At 36.8% G+C, this 13,392-nt stretch overlaps 1 protein-coding gene across 2 annotated transcripts; it reads right to left on the bottom strand.

Annotated features, from left to right (window-relative positions):
* On the bottom strand, positions 1-4,884 carry FLN2 (fructokinase-like protein). Of its 2 annotated transcripts, none has more exons than XM_022295975.2 (5): positions 4,710-4,884; positions 3,578-3,918; positions 2,817-3,463; positions 1,264-1,735; positions 1-568 (listed from the first exon to the last, which is right to left on the bottom strand). In XM_022295975.2, exons 1-5 carry the CDS (start codon positions 4,751-4,753, stop codon positions 345-347), a joined length of 1,728 nt encoding a protein of 575 aa, XP_022151667.1. In that variant the 5' UTR covers positions 4,754-4,884; the 3' UTR covers positions 1-344. The 2 variants fall into 2 exon arrangements, with proteins under 2 accessions (XP_022151667.1, XP_087983749.1); XM_088127623.1 differs by lacking the exon at positions 4,710-4,884 and adding an exon at positions 4,523-4,669.
* Between the last annotated feature and the right edge of the window lie 8,508 nt (positions 4,885-13,392).

The following is a 13,392-nucleotide window of genomic DNA, read 5'->3' as shown; positions in this document are numbered from 1 at the left end:
TAGTGTTGAAATTTATCTCACTATCATTAAGACGTAAAACTATCATATTGAGAGTATGATTAGCCACATATTCAAAATTACACAAAGTGCAGTCGACTCGGGTTAGAGTTTCTCTCTTGTTAAGACAGGGAACAATACTATCTTTTTTCATGCTAAAAGAATTGGTCTAGCGAACACCCTTGTAGAATACAAAATTTATATTACCCTAAAACTACATCATAGTTAAGACTTAAGCCAAAAGAGAGAAGACATTTTCTCACAGCAGTTGATGACAAGGAAGCAGAAACCCCTGTTTTCTGAGGCATACAACAAATAATCTACACCCATCAATGGCAATAATGAAGTTAACTTACAGATGCAACCGTGCGGAATTCCACTTCTGTTATAGACCGGATGCCATTTTCGTCAGGGGTCACTTCTTCTGTGTCGTCTTTAGGAGGATAGCCACGTGTTTGGCCGAGTAACCATTGGTCGATAACGCCACAGTCAATGGCATACTTTATCGAGTGCTCTAAGTATCCCTTATCAGTAATCAGATGGGGCTGAACTGACAACATTCTCATTAGAGCTGCAATGGTCCACAGGCCGGGGGTTAGAGACAGTCATTATTTTATAGATTGGAGGTACAAAATTGTAAATAATTGTTAAAGATGTTCATCTTATATGCATTTGAATTGATCTAGAATCCAAAATATAATCAAATATAGAGATGCATATGCGTCTGTGAGGAAATTTACCGATCTACACATGTACATACATGTATGCGAATGTATATATAATGTATGCTACATCATTCATATATTTTTTATTTTAGTCCATGATGTTTGAGTGTTTTTTCAACGTAGCTGTTTTAAAAGTTTCAATTTAGTTCCTCCAATTTTAACATTTTTGAGTAATACCTTTTACGTTATTGAATGTTAAAATTCATCGATAATAACCCTACAAAGCATAAATTGGCGAGGAAGAATTAAGTCACCAAAGGGAAGAAAGTCAATTATTTCTCCAAAATTTTAAGAAATGGGTAGAAAAACTTCAACTTTACCTCTCCTCTCTTAGGTGTTCTAATTCCTTCTTTAAATTTCTACCAATTCAATATTATCATCCGCCAAGTTTAACATTCACCAACGAAAAATGGTATGACCGAAAAATATTGAATCATAAAGAGCTAAATTGAAACTTTATAAAAGGGAATATGGACTAGATTGAAAAACCACAACAACATTAAAGATTAAAATATATATTTAGTCTAATGTTAACGTTTACCTGCAACAATGCCGTCTCCCGATGCTGACATATCACTAGTGAAAGGGGTAACTGGGGCATCCTCCATTCCAAGAACAGCACCATCATGCTCCTCTGTGTAGTAGTGTATTTTAGAAGTTCCATTAGTTACAAACAAGACCTTGAGATTCTCATGCCAAAGTGGCTTAATAATTTCTGGTTCATAGTGGACAAATTTTGAACTATCATTGTTTCTGGTGTCAAATTCCTCTGATGGCTGGATCCCACAAAGGAACTCAAGCTCTTGCTTTGTGACCTCAATAATATCTGCAAGACTCCAAACTTGTTCTATGAACTTTTTCGTTTCGTCCCGAGACTGCCAGAGAGGTAAAGGAAGGTTCAAGTCATAAAAAATAACTCCTCCTAACTTTCTGGAGATTTTGATGGCTTTCATTGTAGTTGACCTCATATTTGGATCAAGGAGCGAATGGGTACTGAAGTAAAACATTTTAGCCTGCAAAACAGGATGTGAAATGCAAAGTGGAATATAGTTATAATCAAGCAATATCAGTTACGAACTCTAGCATATATAAGAGAGAGAGAGAGAGAGAGGATGAGGAGAGAGTTTCTCAGCAATTTTTTGGCTTAAAGTTGAAGATTAAAGCTACTATTTTATGACTAATCTCCAAAGTCACCTTGGGGCATTTTTGGATGGAAAGAAACAGTGGAAGGTTTAACCAGGGCCTTCTTTTGGAATACTTGGCTTGAGAGGAAGAACCATATCTTCAGCAACTCCAAAAAATGTTGACTCTGTTTTTAATTCAGTTCTCTTCATGGCTCTTTTCTTGTGTAAATGCAAGCAAAATTTCTCATATTACAGTCCTACTATACTTTTGGTCAAATGGATTAATTTCTGGGACCTCGGGATCTATCCCTCCTTTTGTAATATTTCATTCATCAATCAATAACAGCTTCATATTGGTCTTCTTCAGATAGAAACTTAGTAACAACTCTATTCTCCAAATCAAAGCAAGAGAAGTTTTGTGGTAATTCCCTGGCTTGGGCTTGAGTCCTATCTTATCTCCCTCCTTTTTTAATATTTGTTTCCATTAATAAAAATTTAAGTCTACTATCAGTATGTTCATGATGTATTTACCTACTAAATATTCAAACCCTCTAAATTCTATCACATCAGTTTATATTCAAAAAGCTTAAATTACATCTATGTAAGGCACTACCACCTAAATAAGCAAAACCACAAAGCTTCAGCAGTTGTAGTTATTTTGTCTTTCCATTTATATTCTTTTTAAGCTGCTCCAGAGACAGTTGAGAGTGACTAGATAAGTAATATTTTACTGGGTTGTATGAGAGAAATATATTCTAAATAAACCAAATCAGATTATTGACCAGAACCTTAAGACAGAATAATGTAGACTATGACCTGATCTACTAAATTATAAGGACAACTATACAATTTGCACAGGACCCACAGCTTTGTCATCTCTACATTTTCTGAAATCTGATAGCTTTCATGGAAAAAAAAGGTAAACAGTTTAGTATATTCTTCTTAATACAAAGAGTTTTGCATCTTTTACCTCCTTTAACACATCTATGTTGATCTCTGACTTCGACAAAGAATCCTCTGCACTAGGTTTGATGCAAGTCATTCTCAAGCGACCCCTCTTCCCAATTTTCATCAGCGACATAGCAGTTGCCCGCTTACTGTCAACTCGAACGGATCGGGTCTGGACATTGTTCACATTCATATAGTACAGCATGGCCTGGCCATATTCATCATCCCCAAGTTTTCCCATAAAAGCTACTTTGCCACCCAAGCTTGAAAGGGCCATTGCAACACTTCCTGCAGATCCTCCAGGTGCTCTAACAAACTTTTCTGGGACCCAGAATGCATCTTTCATTCTGTCGTGGATTTCATAATCAAGAAGTCTGTTAGCTGGCCTTCCGGATGGCACAAAAGCATGTTGTGCTGCTCCAAAGCAACAAACAAGAGGAGGCCAACCATATGTGATACTTACATCATCTCCCTCATCTGTACTGAAATCCAATTCCTCGTCACTCTCATCAACATCATTCCCAGTGATCGAGGAATTTCCTGCATCACTAACTTCAGACTCACTAAACTGAAGCTGCATACTGTTATCCTTCTTCTTTGGCTTCCTCCCTCGCCTTGCCTTCGTCACAGCCTTGTCATCCTCCTCCACGCTAGTAGAAGTAGATGCAGCTATGAATTCAATTAGCGGTTCAGCACTTACAAGGTATAAAAGGAGTGAATAAGCTCAATGACACATATTGAGAGCACAAATTTTAGATAAAAGACTACATGGGAATAGAATACCTTTGCTTCGAGACCTTCTCGAGGTTGCCTTAGAATCCTCAGAAGATGCATTTACAATGTTTTCCTCAGCTTCAGTCTCATTGGTTGAAGATAATAATTCATCATTCGGGTCCGGTGTATCTATTGAAGCTTTCTTCCTAGTTCTTTTGGTGGAGCGTCTAGGAGTTCTAGGAGTCTTCTTCTTTGCAATCTCCTTGTCATCGACTCCCTCTTGAGCTAAACTTTCTGAAACATTCCTCTTAGATATAGCTGTAACAGCCCATTTATTGTGTAATCTAAGATCCAGATGTTGATTTAAGCAGAGGGATGGGTAGCAGTGAAACGACCAACTTGACTCACACCTATATCATCAAAGATGCGGAGTCAGTTTGGGACGACTTTTAAGTGAAACAAACTTTTGATAAGCACTTTCAAAAGAAACATTAATTAAATGCTTTTTCATTTAAGATGCTACTGATTTTTTCTATGTAATCAAACATAATGGAAATCCTGTGAAAACACTTTCTACTCCAAAATTCATAACAAATTCATCCTAATGCTAACAAAGTATGATAATTTTCAACCCAAGGTAACCTGTTTAAGCTCTTGCCACAAATTTAACATTTTCTTACATTCTCAAAGCACTTCCTACTCAAAACCATTATTGTATAGAGTAAAATAAAACACTTCTAAGAAATTCAAAAGCACCATAAAATAGATGAGAAAGCACTTGTAGTTGTAGAGTGCCCTTAACTCAAAAGTGATTGATCGAAAAACACTTCAAAATTACTTTTAAAAATATAGAACCAAACATGAGAGTGATATGTTACTAAGCAGTCTGAACTAAAGCCTAACCAATACTGTTCCAAAAGTTGTATCGAACCACCCTAACACAATTACACAACAAATTATGATAATTTCCAACGGGTGTTTTAAGTTGTTGGCATGAATTAAAAATTTTCTTACATTCCCACATTTCCAAAATCCAAAACAGGCGCAAACAAAGGAAACCAAGCTGAGATGTAAACTCCAACTTTTCCCCCATTTTCGTTCATGTAAACTTACAAAGTACATAAACTAGCATCTGGGCTTATTTCAGTGTTTGCTTGTTTTGGGGGAATTTAACGAAATTGAGCGGGAGTTGATAAAGAACCTGGGGATGAACAGAAGCTGAGAAAAAGTAGAAGCCATGAACATGGCTTTGGATCTCTTCAGAGCTGCAGCGGTTGTGAATTCAGCTCCCCACGGCGGTTCTCTTAGCCACAAGAGAGAGAGAAGAAGAAGAAGGCGGACGAGGGTTTAAGAGTGGGAGAGAGCCATTGTCAGTTTTGTTACCGAAAACGGATTAGCGGGAGGATGCTGGGTGGGGCCTCCTGTAAAACGGTGCGGTTAAGGGCATATATATATATATATAAGAAATGAATACATGAGATTTTTTTAATAATGTTTTTTAAAGAATAAATGACATAAATAATGTAGGTTTGAAAATAATTTCAAAAGTAGGTTAGCTAAGTCGTAGTCATTGGTTGTGATTTCCAATAAATCGCGGGTAATGGCTACAATTTCAACTAAAATTGCAGCTATTGAATGCGCTTTAGGATGAAATCGCAACCGATTTCACTCGAGTCACAGATGTCGGCTACGACTTTTGTGTGACGTGGCTCTAGCTGTCCTAGCTTGGAGCCACGTTTCGAGTGACGGGAGTCGCATCCGATTTCCATATGAGGAAGTGGTTTTACGTGGGGACATAAGAACAAAATAGGTCCCCACCCATAGCTGTTGTCTGCTAAAACTCTGACCATTGGTTGTTGTCTGTCGCTGCCTCGCTTGTTGCCACTACTGCCAATATTTTTTTTTCCCTTTTTTTCCCTTTCCTTTACACTTTTTGAAATATTTTGATTAGTTTTGGAATATGTTTAATTATTTAGATTTAGGTTAGGGTTATTTGTTACGTTTAATTATGTGTAATTATTTATATCTCTTTGTTTCCTTTACACATATTGTTTGATTTAGGTGGGTGTATTTTTTGTTAGTTTAATATTTTTATATTTATTTTGAACCATTATGGATTATGTAAATTATATTAAAATAGTTTTAGATCTTTGTAATATGTTAGGAACTAGTTTAGATTATATTAAATTAGTTTATGGATTATGTAAATTATATTAAAATAGTTTTAGATCTTTGTAATATGTTAGGAACTAGTTTAGATTATATTAAATTAGTTTTGGATATAGATTGATTAATTTTGGATTATGTTTAATTTTTTGGATTTAGTTTATGGATTATGTTTAATTTTTTTTTTTGTTTTATGTTATGGATTATGTTTAATTATACATTATGTTTAGTTATTTGGATATTGGTTATGTTATAGATTATGTTTGATTAAAAATAATTCGTTAATATGTGTAAAAAAAATTTGTTAATATAGTTATAATTTTGTACAATTGCATGCTTAAAGATTTAAAATCCTCGAAAGTTGATCATTTATGTCATTAGCTTGTGATGAAATTGTAATACTTAAACCTGAAAATGGGTCTGCTTCTTATATAGAAGTAGAAATTGATGAATTGTTTGGAATATATAATTGTGTTTGAACCCTCCAGTAAATTTTTATCCTCTACGTCCAAATGAAGAGACACATTCTGATACATCCACATAAATAGATTTTGAGATTATTGATTCATTATATGAAGAAGGGTGAAAGTGGGAAGAATGGTCAATGTCTGAGAAATGAATCCAGATAATATACGTATAGGTTCGAAGTTTACAAGCAAAGAAGAACTACTGTCACTACAAGAAAAAGGAGTTTTAGAGATGCGCAAGAAATGTCGCTGAAAACTCAATTATGTCGTTAAAACCTTCAGCGACAAAAGGCAATTCGTCGCTAAGGACATTGCTGATAACACGTCCTTTTAGCTTTCAGCGACATTTGAGGCGCGTCGCTGAAAATGAGTATTAGTGACAACACAACATTATCAATTTGTTGTAAGAGAATCAAATCAAGATATGTGGTATGTAAAATGCAACAATGAAATGATAGTTGCAAGTGGAAGTTTCACGCTCATCGACGTAAATCCTATGGGATGTTTGAAATCAACGTACTTGAAGAGATTCATTCATACTCATCGCAAAGCTCACCTAGAATCACTCACAATTGGACTCAAATTTTATGTACAATGAAATCCAAAATATTGTACGACGTGATTCTAGTATGTCAGTAGTTTCATTACAAGAAACCATAAAAGAAATTTGGATATTGTGTGAACTATAGACATGTGTAGCAAACTAAGCGAAAAGAATTAATAAAGTTTTTGGAGATTGAGAAAAATCGTATGAAGAGCTCCCATATTGGTTGAATATTGTTGTGTATTACAATATAGACACTCTAGTTCTTTGGGATTTGATACCTTCAAGTAAACCTGACAATCTTATTTTTGGGCGAGTTTTTGGGTCATTTAGTCCTGCAATTGAAGGATTTAAATATTGTTGGTCATTAATCCAGATTGATGGTATATACTTGTATGGGAAGAATTAGGAAAAATTACTTATTGTCACCTCAATTGATGCAAATTGGCATATATTCCCCCTTGCCTTTGTTGTTGTTTGAGAGAAAAATACTTTCAGTTGGTCATGGTTTTTGTGTGCCTTGCAAAATTTCATTACTGAATGAGATAATATTTATCTAATTTCTGATCGATATGGAGGTATTTTGGTAGTTGTGAACAATAAGAAAAATGGTTAGAGTGAATCGAGAGCACGTCATCAATTTTGTCTTCATCATGAACAATAAATATAAATCAAAGCCTCTGAAAGATTTGGTGTATCTTGTTGGGTGTCAACACTAAAAGCGTAAATTTAAAAAATATATGAGATAGTTACAAGAATTGAGTTCAGATTGTATTGACTTTTCACTCAAATAAACATATAAAAATGGACATATGCACATGATAAAGGATTTTTATATTGATAGATGACAACAAATCTAGAATAGTGTATCAATAGTGTTTTCAAGGGAGCTTTGTTGGAATTACTGCATCGGTGAACTTGACATTATTGAGTTTTGTGTCCTGAGCTCGTGAGTTTGTTATTAATAAACAAATTATTTATTCAATAAAAAGTTATTTTATTATTTCTTTGCATTACTCATATTCCAATAAACTAAGATCCAATGTTATTTAATGTAACTGGAATGGAATATATTTGATATACGGTATATATTGAATATATAGTGTATATATTTGATATTGTATATAATAAATATACAGTATATATTCGATATACAAGTGGATAATGTTTCAGTAATAACCTGAATGGTCTATAATACATGAATAAGATTAGGTACCTTATCCTAGTAACACTATAGATACGGCTCGCTTTATAATAGTTACAAACGACTCTATCTAGGTCGTTCATATGGAGTCATGCGAGTGCGGGGGATGTTAACACATATAATCCTCTGGGGGAAACTTTTTGCTCAAATAACCCACCCCTCAAAAAATGTTTTGAATGACCCACTATTGCTTTTTCTAATGTGTCAGTGGAAGTAAATGTACCCAACTACCCCTCATTCACAAACTAACTTCTCGGGCGAGATCGGCATTTTCTCGAGCGAAACATGTGAAAAATAACAACATAATGTCATTGATGGGCGAGAATTTGGCGAGAAATGTGGTTGACCTACGTTAACTTCACAGCTGTTAAATGTAATTGTCCCGCCTGAGAATTGAAGTTTTTCAATTAAGGAAAACACCTAACTCTCACACGTTTATTGTTCAGCAAACCATTCCTAGGAAAGTCTTTACTTTTCATCCGTGCATTTTGTACTCAGCTTTGAGACAACAAAAAGAATATCGTACATTCAAAGTAACTCTTCCATCTGCACCTAGTTTGTGGCTGAATAAATCTTTTCTACACCAACGAGGTAGGTGATATTTCTTTTGGAAACGATGTTTTGTTTTCGTGTATAAACTAGCACATTTGCGTCTCTGCCTTTTTATCATTTTTTCTTGTTTTCCTTTTTTGTGGAAACATAGAGTGGATTGGGGGTTTTTTTGTTTTTCCCTTGGGTATTGGGATATTTGTTATGATTCTCGGGTGAAGTTGGAAGTATTCACGCTCGAGATGTATACGATAAGCATCACGAGCTAGAAGGGATACTACTTTGCACGAGATTTCTCGCCCGTGAATTAAGTTAACTTCGCCCGTGAATCATGTTAATTTCGCCAGTGAATTATTTTAATTTCGCCTGTCAATCTTGTTTATATTGTTATGATTTTAAGAATATTGTTCGTTCGTCATGCAAGATGCCTTGTCTCTTTATTAGGTATGATGGTATGTGGAATGAGTCACAACCTATATATGAAGATGAGATTATGGGAGGTTTAGATGTGGACGATAATATAACATATAACGAACTCATAAATGTTATGTTCAGGCTTACCTGAATAGATTCAGACCAGTTCAACATCTTGATACGTTGTGTATACTTGTTCAATTTGCAGTACCAGGTTCCACAGTATTATATATTCGATGACCATAGACTTAGATTTTTTTTTAAGATGGCCTCCACCTCTTTTTGAAGTCCCATTGTACATATCTGTCGTACCGAAGCAAAGACACGGTAGTGGAAGCACTTCACAGAATCGTATCATTCCAAGAACTGAAGCATTCCATTCATTTCCTCACCAATTAGGGCAAATCGTTCCCTATTATGTGTCATCAGTTCCTTTTGATTTCAAGCTCCTGGGTGCTGGTCCATCATGTAACTTGGTGATGATGAAACAAACTATTGTAGTCAATGGAACGATAATAATGACAATCACGTAGAGTATGACGATGAGGACGATGAGAACCACGATACTGAGTTCGAGAATGATGTTGATGTTGAGAACGAGGCGGAAGTAGACCTAGAGTATGTAGCGGCTCCATCTTTAGACCCCTTGAACAGAGTGCACATGGTCAGTACAAATGCACCGTGTGCAACTGGTTAAGCTTCTTGCTCAAGGAACTCACAAGGATAGGGGATGAAGTTGGTTTGTCAATTGAGTACATTGCGATAGGGAGTACTTTTTGATCGAAAGAAGAATTACAGTTCAAACTCTCAGTGTTTGCAATGAGATTGAATTATGAATATCACATGAAGAAATCTACGGAGATTTTGTACACCGTCGAATGCTCGATACAACTGAAGGGTCTCAACAAGTTTGTACGAAGAGTTCAAACTCTCGGTGATTGCAATCTACGAAGAGTTTGTACCTTCATCCGGAGAGTCTCAACAAGTTCACAAATGTAGTAGGTGTAGAATGTAGGGTCACAATAGGAAAAACCTGTCGCCAACCGCTGTGAACGACAGAGAATTAGATGCAGGGTTGTATATGTATTCTTAATGTGGGTTACATTCATAAGTATGTTGATGTTGATGTTGCCGTTCTGTATAAAACGTTCGCATATGTGTTGACATTTTTCTGTGTACAAGTATGGATGGAGCAAGGTTCAGCCTATAACTATTAAGGGTGGATATTCAAATTCTGTGGAATTTCTCGGGCGAAATTGGAACACATTTGCCTGTGAAGTATTTCAGGCTCATTACCTGAATTCGGTCAAATTTCTTGAGCGAGATCGAAACACTTTCGCCCGAGAAATTCTACAGTTTGTTGATAATCAATATATGGTTTACCTCGGGCGAGATCGAGGTTATCTTGCCCATGAAATTCCACGAAAATGTTAACATCACGCCTCTTGTTTTGTCCAAAGTACTAAAAATTTTGTAATGTGCTCAAATTTTTGTAATATGCTAATATGTTTTGTAATTTACTCAAGCCGGAAGTTTATTGATGTAATTTAAATGAAAAAACCTGGAACATTAATAGATTGGAAAAACTACTATAATTCAAAACATACACCTGTTTGCCCACACTTCAATGACAAGTTTTTCCCTAAAAAATGAGATTCTCTCCTAAGTTAATGTTGTTAGATCGGAGCCCGTTACATCATATTCAAAATATTTTATATAAAATACACCGCAATCACCTGAACCAGTTTGTTGTGGTGCCTCTGTTACTCGACGAATGCGCCATGGTAGACTAGGTAGGGTAGGCTCGACTACCTTAACGCCAGACATCAACGCTGGGAGGATGACTCTCATCGGCATCAACTCATCCTCTAGAGCCGTCGATGTTGTGATGCCATCAAAGAATCCCACACAACAATCTCACCCTCTTCCAGATCGATGAAAACCATGATCCAATGGTTTCCATCGGTGTTGTACGGCAAGTACACAGCGTTGAGTTCCAGCCACTGTATATGGTAGTCGGTGTGAGTGTCGTTGACGTAGCTAAGGATCTTTTTATACTTGCCCTCCCAGTTGTATTCTGCTGCTACTCTTGCTGGAACGACGTTTGGGGCTATTAAGCGCTTGTATATATCATCGATTCCTCGGAAGAAGTTCTGCAGTTTGAATAGAAAATATGATAAAATATTAACTAACACAAAAAAAACTATGTAACCTTGAATACTTGGTCGTAGTATAGATCATACTGCAAGATCTACGTCACTGATCGTGAACCTCGTAGAACACAAGTCCAGACACTGCTCAAGCTTGTTGCGCGTGAACATCACCAACGAATCTACTACCTATATGGGCCAATATTGTTAGAAACATGCAATTTAAAATGTAAATTGATATTAGGGTTTCGATCCTCCACCTCGCTGGTCAACCACTTATATGAGGTTAGAAGGTCATGAAACATGTCTTGCGCTTCTTACTGTAGCACAATTTACGACTCACATGTTTAGAATTAGGGTTGTTCATCCATGCACGAAACTTAATGACCTGCTTAGGAGGGATATCGACAAGTGGATATATCATACCCAATCACCTTCTTCTTCTTTCCATTCTCCATGACTATGAATGATCCACAGAGCTTCCAAGATAGTTTCCTCTTCTGAGAGCCTTGTCGAGGCTTAGGCAGATAAATTGGTTAGGATAGCACACGTATCTCGTATGCGTCCACATGTGATGTGCCGGACATATCCGCAGTAGTTTGTGATTTAACCTCTCTTGTTTCTTCCATGTCGGAGTCCGAGAAGTCGTCCGCGGGATGCTCATGAAGCATTAGTGTTAAAATAATGAATATTGGCTTAGTAGACCGACGGTGAAAACCAACTACATACCTTGTCTATGGATGACTTGGTGTACTGCGAATTAATGATAATATGCTCAATTGGTGTTGCCTCGACACCTTGTTGGACGTTCTCTTTGTTCACAGCTTCCTTTAAGGACAAGTCTCGTGCATGTTGCTGCAAAGAGGACATATGCAACCTTGGTTATCACTAATTTAGATATCAAGTTGAATAATGACCTTCACAGGATCGACGTCCATGCGATCAGTAGCTTGACCGTCCATAGCATCATCCTGTCACCCTTCATCTCCCAGCTTGGCACCATCTCCCTGCTCGATACCTTTTCATTTCCTTATGTCGCTCGGATCAATAGGTAAACCCTACATATTGAGTGACAAACTAATAATAAAAATTATAAACGACATATGTAAATGATAAATTTTGTGTGCCTTAGCAATTTGCCGCAAAGTTTTTTTAATTGATTTCAATTCGACCTCTATGGCACCCATACGCTCATCCATACGCTTGTCCATGCTCCTCAAGCGCTTTTCAACCCTCTTCAGGCGCACGCTAGATATGCGAACTTTATTCTTACCCTTGGTCTTCTCATTCTCCAAATCAGGCTCTTTCTCAACCATCTAAACGTCCGTACCTCGACTCCCATCGTCATACTGTGATCCCTCACGTATAACCGATGGTCCAGCATCATTACCTCGGCTGACATCGTTATACTGCCTCATGTACAGCTAATGGTCTAGCATCATCTTTCATGACGTCATCATCCTCTGATATGGGTGGGTCGAAGGATCGATTCATGAAGTTTGTCTCTACATCAGTTTCATCTAATGTTCGCGTTCTTCCCTGCAGCAATAGTAAGGTAGCGTCGGGGTAAATATGATAATTAATTTACAACGTAATTAAAATTGAAATCAAACTTACTGTTATAGATCGAAAAATCTCTCGGTCGAGAACATGTCATGCAGTCGAATTGCCGCACCTCCACCGGAGGATATGTGGTACTATATCCTAAAGAACTTTATTCGCAACCTGCCCAGATAGGGGAGATATAATCTTGTATGCCCATACCTGTACGAATGAGCGATTCACGTTATAAGCCATAATTGAAAACAACGAAAAAAGGTATTTATGTTCATATCTGCAATGCTCAGGTAAACTCTACAAACTATATGATATCCTCAACCCTCCATCTTTTGCCTTCTTCGACGAGCCACGATGAAGACTACTTATCATCTTCTCGAATGACAGGGACACCTAATTATAGTTGCAATAAGGTATGGTCAAACTTCATAGTTTTCTCTCTCACAACAAAACTAGTTCTACCATGTAAACAATCGATACCTTAACCACATCATTGTCATCCTCAAACTGTGTGGCTATGTACATTTTCTCGAAGTCACTCAACACAATGTCGGTCCTATCATTAAAGTATAGGGCCCTAAGTCTATGAGGATATATGTCTTTCCTAACTGGGGTCTTGGCATAGTGTAGGCCACTAATTATGTCAAACTCCCTCCATCCAAAGGACACCTTCCTCCCGAAAAGGTTGAAACTAATTGTGTTACGTGTACTATCCTCAACCTCCCTAAGCAAGATATTGTGTATCGACGACCCATTAAATACAAGGTCCACGTCTAGTAGATGTCCGAAAATAGTTTTCCTAAACATGGCTAGCTGTTTGGGGGTGAGTTTTT

Source organism: Momordica charantia, assembly GCF_013281855.1.
Source record: "Momordica charantia cultivar OHB3-1 chromosome 1 unlocalized genomic scaffold, Mcharantia_2.0 BLBB01000001.1, whole genome shotgun sequence".
Classification (NCBI taxonomy): domain Eukaryota; kingdom Viridiplantae; phylum Streptophyta; class Magnoliopsida; order Cucurbitales; family Cucurbitaceae; genus Momordica; species Momordica charantia.
The sequence above is the reverse complement of the archived record's forward strand: the minus strand, read 5'-3'. Positions and strand labels throughout refer to the sequence as shown.

What these genes read in the sequence shown, in the direction of transcription:
- FLN2 (XM_088127623.1), bottom strand. Translation starts at nt 4,611, where the DNA reads ATGAACGAAAATGGGGGAAAAGTTGGAGTTTACATCTCAGCTTGGTTT. An exon ending in GATTTTGGAAATGTGGGAAT is followed by an intron (nt 3,919 to 4,522) that starts GTAAGAAAATTT and finishes TTGATGATATAG; the next exon opens with GTGTGAGTCAAGTTGGTCGT. An exon ending in GAGAAGGTCTCGAAGCAAAG is followed by an intron (nt 3,464 to 3,577) that starts GTATTCTATTCC and finishes TTGAATTCATAG; the next exon opens with CTGCATCTACTTCTACTAGC.